This window comes from Xenopus tropicalis, chromosome 2 (assembly GCF_000004195.4).
Source record: "Xenopus tropicalis strain Nigerian chromosome 2, UCB_Xtro_10.0, whole genome shotgun sequence".
Lineage (NCBI taxonomy): Eukaryota > Metazoa > Chordata > Amphibia > Anura > Pipidae > Xenopus > Xenopus tropicalis.
In genome coordinates, this window is record NC_030678.2 from 101,021,557 (window position 1) to 101,027,887 (window position 6,331).

Below are 6,331 nucleotides of genomic sequence, written 5' to 3' on the forward strand. Positions count from 1 at the left end.
ACAACCCTTTTGTTTATTCCTTGAACAGTGCTGATTAATTGGCTGAGAATGATGAGCTCTGTTTTCTAATAAAAGTGCATTTGTTTTTTGCTGCAGGCGTCCACAGAAAGAGAAAACGAAACCTACACCTGATGCAGCGGCTCAGCCTGTTAATCCTTTGAAGAAAAAGAAAGGGTTTTTACCGGAGACCAAGAAACGCAAAAACCGCAAGAAGGCAGGACAGGGGGAAGCCAAATCAGATGAGGCAGAAATAAAGTCGGAGAGCCCAGAGGATCAGGGGCAGGCCACCAAGCCGAAGAAGAAGAAAAAGAAGAATAAAAGAAAACAGCCTGGGCAACAGGGAGGAGCGAAACCTGACAATTCTGCTGAGGGTCCACCAAGCAAAAAAGCCAAATCCAGCCAGGAGAACACAAGCAAAGGCGGCAAATTAACAACTGCAGGAAACAAACAGAAACAGAAAAAAAAGAAAAGCAGCTAAATATGGACATCTGCAAAATGAAGAGCTACTTTTGTACAGTGTATCGCATTGTTAATAAATGCATTGTTTGTTTTATTCCTTTGTTTTTATGTTGTGTCATTATTAGTTACCAGTTAAGAAGAATAGAGAACATGAATCATGAAAGATGCTGATAACCCTGTATTGAATAGGAACTGATACCACTTGACTATTTCCTTGCAGGATTTTTACCATGACAGACAAGCTGTTTGTCCAACAGGGGGGTCCACAGCATAAACATAATTTTCATAGACATCTTTGTATGGCTATGTTGGTTTATAATGATCTGGGCCCCTTAACAGAAATAGCCCCATGGAATGGAACATTTTGGAAAGCACTAGTCTAACTGATACTTTTCTGTGTGTTTTTCAATACAGTAAGAAAAAAGTCATACGTATTGAAAATTAGGTATATTACATATATATAGCCACACCAACACTCTGTAAAGTAATGTGAACTGTCTTCTGTCACTGTGCAGACAGCACTGCTGGTTAGCACAAACTGTTAAAAATCTTGTATATCATAAAAAGAGGATTCTGGGTAACAACCAAGAACCTGCTCTAAGTTGCCACAGTGATGGTAATTAAATGCATTTCCCATAAGCACCCTAAACATAAAGTACAACCTTTGACTATGTATTAGTGGTAGTAGTAGGAATGCTTTGAAGCCATGCAAGGCAAAAAAAAAATACATACCATTGAGCCTTGGGGATGATTTTTCAACTGAATAAGACACCTGAATAGTTCTACTAACTCTACTTTACTACAAATACATGCCCATCTACATACATTATATGCATATGCAGCAATACAGCCACTTCTTGGCTTTTTGAAGCATTCTTGCCCCACGTTTTACGCCATTCTATAATTATTGCCCTTACAAAATGGTAATACATTTCATTAGGGTTGCTATGGCAACTGAGCTATTAATATTACTATATGTGTTGTGTGCCAATTCTTGTTAACATAAACGCAAGGTGTCTATCCAGAAGGTTAAGGGTCTCTGCATGCAAATTTAGGGTTTTCTATGTTTAAACTGGGTCATGGAGCTTCCATATTAACACTAGTTACATAGTTACATAGGGTTGAAAAAAAACCATTGTCCATCAAGTTCAACCCATCCGAGTAAACCCAGCACACAACCTATACTAACCAATCTATACACTCACATACATAAACTATATATATATATACAACCAGTAATACTAACTGTAGATATTAGTATCACAATAGCCTTGGATATTCTGCTTGTTCAAAAACTCATCCAGGCCCCTCTTAAAGGGATTAACAGAATCTGCTATTACCACATCACTAGGAAGGGCATTCCACAGCCTCACTGCCCTCACCGTGAAAAACCACCTACGCTGCTTCAAATGGAAGCTCCGTTCCTCTAATCTAAAGGGGTGACCTCTGGTGCGCTGATTGTTTTTATGGGAAAAAAGAACATCCCCCAACTGCCTATAATCCCCTCTAATGTACTTGTACAGAGTAATCATGTCCCCTCGCAAGCGCCTCTTTTCCAGAGAAAACAACCCCAACCTCGACAGTCTCACCTCATAGTTTAAATCTTCCATCCCCTTAACCAGTTTAGTTGCACGTCTCTGCACTCTCTCCAGCTCATTAATATCCTTCTTAAGGACTGGAGCCCAAAACTGCACTGCATACTCAAGGTGAGGCCTTACCAGGGACCTATAAAGAGGCAAAAATATGTTCTCATCCCTTGAGTCAATGCCCTTTTTTATACAAGACAGCACTTTATTTGCTTTAGTAGCCACAGAATGACACTGCCTGGCATTAGACAACTTGTGATCTACAAAAACCCCTAGATCCTTCTCCATTAAGGATACCACCAACACACTACCATTCAGTAGATAGTTTGCGTTTATATTATTTCTACCAAAGTGCATAACTTTGCACTTGTCAACATTGAACCTCATTTTCCAGTTTGCTGCCCAGTTTTCCAATTTTGTCAAATCGCTCTGCAAAGCGGCAGCATCCTGCATGGAACTTATAGTTTTGCACAATTTAGTGTCATCAGCAAAAATAGAAACAGTACTGTCTATGCCCCCCTCCAGGTCATTAATAAACAAGTTAAAAAGCAAAGGACCAAGGACTGACCCTGTGACATAACAAACTGTATAAGTTGGATGAAACTATTATATATTTCTGTTTATGCTGAAATGTACCCCCTGCCCCCTCCTACCTGTTGTAGCAAATGCATTGTGTAGGTTAATCTCATCTAGGGGTGTATTGTGTGTAGCCAGCCGGCTCTGTCTGGCCCTCCCCATGTAATTGCCCCTATTGTGAGGGCACACAGAGCCAGACCCCATAGTGACACAATACACATAGTTACCCCTTGTGAGAGCAGTGCTCTGTCTAGTAAATGCAATAGACTAAACTGGGCATGCTCACTAGGTGGCTTCCCATAGGCCCAGTGGGATTAGCTATGATTGGCCCCTCTGGAAGCTGCCTTTGGGTTGGCAGAAGGAGTCAAATCCTGTTTTGGTTTTACGACAGGGGCTGCTCCCTTTCTGGCTACAAAGGTGGCTGCCAAGAGTTCCAAGGAGCCTTTTGTCTGGGGTGTAACCTTAGCTACGGCAGGACCCCCTCCCCTGTGTTCCCTGGAATCTACCTTAGCTGCGGCAAGAAGATTCCCCCCAACTGTGTGTATTTCCCTACTCCCTAAGGAACAAGAGTGCAGGCTGGCTACCACCTACTGGCTTATGGGAACCTGCTGATGGCTACTTGCCATTTCTCCAATAAACGCCTCATCCTGTGATACCAACTGTTTGCTCTTTGGGTCCTGCCCTATGTCTGGGAACTCACGGCCCTGAGGTTGTGACAGACCCCTGCTGTACTTCACTAACCACACTGGTCCAATTAGAAAATGTTCCATTTACCACCACTCTTTGTACTCTATCCTTCAGCCAGTTCTCTATCCAATTACAAATATTATGTTCTAGGCCAATATTCCTCAATTTGATCATTAACCTTCTGTGAGGTACTGTATCAAATACTTTAGCAAAATCTAAGTAGATGACATCAACTGCCATTCCAGCATCAAGGTTCCTGCTCACCTCCTCATAAAAGGCAACTAAATTAGTCTGGCAAGATCTGTTACGCATAAAACCATGCTGGCACAAACTAATAGTATTGTGAACTGCAATGAATTCAACTATCCTATCCCTTATTACCCCTTCCAGAAGCTTTCCTACTACTGATGTCAGACTAACAGGCCTATAGTTTTCAGGCTGAGAACGAGATCCCTTTTTAAATAATGGCACCACATTAGCAATCCGCCAGTCTCTTGGCACCATGCCAAACCTCAACGAATCCTGAAAAATTATGTGAAGAGGCTTGGCAATCACAGCGCTCAGCTCATTTAATACCCTGGGATGAATCCCATCCGGCCCTGGACCTTTGTTTACCTTTACATGTTCAAGTCTCTTTTGAATTTCCTCCTGAGTGACCCACGCGCCAGTAGCTAAATTACTAGCACTGGGTATATTAAAAGGGAAGCCTTCATTATCTGGCTCCTCAGATGTATAGACAGATGAGAGTTCAAAATTTCTGCTTTTTCCCCGTTCTCATCAACCAACTTACCCCCCCTTGATAATAAAGTTCCCACCCCTTCTTGCTTCATTTTTTTACTATTCACATAATTAAAAAATAATTTTGGATTCTTTTTACTCCTAGCTGCAATATCCCTTTCCATCTCTATTTTAGCTTGCCTGATAGCTTTTTTGGATGCTTTATTTGCTTCCTTGTACCTGATGAAAGTTTCCGCTGTCCCAGCTAACTTGAATGCTTTAAAAGCACGTTTTTTTATTACCAACCTCGACCCTAACTCTTTTATTCAGCCATAAAGGTTTTGCTTTGCGATGCCTCTCCTTGCTTACAAGGGGAATATACTGTTGTGTATACTTGCAAAGCAATGTTTTAAAGATGTTCCATTTTCCTTCTGTGTCTAACCCCATGAAAAGCCTTTCCCAGTTGACACATTGCAGAGATGCCCTTAAACTGGCAAAGTCTGCACGTCTAAAATTGAGAGTTTTAGTTACTCCCTTATAGAGCTGTCTCTGTAGCATTATCTCAAAGGAGACCATGTTGTGATCACTGTTCCCCAAGTGCTCACGCACACAAATGTCATTTTAATACCCCAAAAATCATGTTCATAAACCAAGGGAACTGTTCCCATGGAGAGAGTGTTGATAGTATAGATGTAGATGTCCCAGTCACTGATGGGGCCCCAAATCCCAAGCGTTCAGTATGAGACAGGGGATCCTTATTGGCACAAATGTGTTTGATTGTAGCTCTGCCTTTCTTTACAACTAAATCTACATGTGTTCCATATACAGGTATGAAATCCTTAATCCAGAAACCCGTTAGTAGACTTAAGGTATGGTGATACAAATTATGGAAAGACCCCTTATCCAGAAACCCCCCTGGTCCCAAGCATTTTGGATATTCGATCCTATACCTGTACTGGCTTTATGCTACTGTCGTAGGGACAGTATCTTCATTCACTGATATGTTTACATCAGTATTCAAATAGAATAATAGTCAACTATTTCATAAACATATTTTGAAAAGTACACAAATTTTTAAAGATCAACTATGCTGGAAAACAAATTCTAATTGATTTGATAAGACAATGTACAGATGAATGGTTTGGCCGGTTTGCAAGCTGTAGTGCGGTTAAAATCTATCCCCCTGTGCTCCCTTGTTCTCTAAAGTTGGCCACCAAGAAATGTAATTACACATGGAAAAGGCTGCACCAGTGACAAGGTTGCTTCTCATTACTAAGTCATCTTGCTGTTATAAAAATTGATTGCGATATTGCACTGTAATCAAACATCACAGGAAACACTGCTGCATAGTTGTTCTCACCCTGTTTGTCTTGAGGGTGAGATCTGGGGAGAATAAATTGTTAATACTCATGGAAGGCCATCTTTGTGGGTCAGTTAGGGAAACAATCCATATTTAATATTTGTTTGATATTAAAGTATTGCTAAATGATTGATGGAGGAGTGCTTATATATGCACGTATATTTATATAGTGTTACTGTATAATATGTTAAGGGGAGAATCAGAACCATAAAAATCTGAAACCCACAAGAGCTAAATCTTGTTTTCTAAATAAATACCATGAGTTCTGGAGATTATTCAATTTACATTTATTCAAAACTAGAAAGGCTGTTTAGAGAATGCTTTTCCATCCAGTAACATTGTGCGGGGAGCTTCCCATCGTACAACTCTCACAGGAGGAACAGATGGAGAGATTGATCTTTAAATCTATTTCACATGACAGCATTGGGATTCTGCTGATAGATTGTAGTCAGCAAAATGTTAACTCTTTATAGGATGAAAATGTATTATTTTTTACCATTTTTATAATCTGTGTCTAAAAAAAGCTTTTAGTAAGTATCTGTTTTTCTATTTGTAGGCGCTGCTATGTCTTGTCCTACCTGTAGAGGGCAGACATTTTATAGAAATGATGCCCTGCCGAGCCTTTCAGGGAATGTAAGTGAAATTTCTGTGGTTCCATCATGCTGAATGATTTGCCTAAGAACTGTCAATTCTGTACAATTTCAAAGGAGGAGTATATTTCTATTTCAAACATTGTTCTTTGAAGCGCTAACTTCCAAGGCCACACACATTCGCCAACCAGAAACCACCAGGCAATTAAAAAGTAGCAGTTGAATGGAAATCGGCCCTTTTATAGAAGGCGGAGGGTATATTTTTAGTATCCTAGGACAGAAGACACAACAGCTGTCCTAAAATGCACAGCCAAGAATCTGACATTCATACAAAAAATATAAAATATACACATAAA

General features: G+C 40.3%; 1 protein-coding gene across 1 annotated transcript in view; it reads left to right on the forward strand.

Annotated features, from left to right (window-relative positions):
- The window catches only part of mybbp1a (MYB binding protein 1a), a 39,057-nt gene extending 38,504 nt beyond the window's left edge, over positions 1–553 (forward strand). The window contains exon 27 of the mRNA XM_004911709.3: positions 97–553. Within this exon, the coding sequence (XP_004911766.2) occupies positions 97–478 (382 nt within the window). The 3' untranslated portion in view covers positions 479–553. The remainder of the gene's footprint in view (positions 1–96) is intronic.
- The last annotated feature ends 5,778 nt before the right edge of the window (positions 554–6,331 follow it).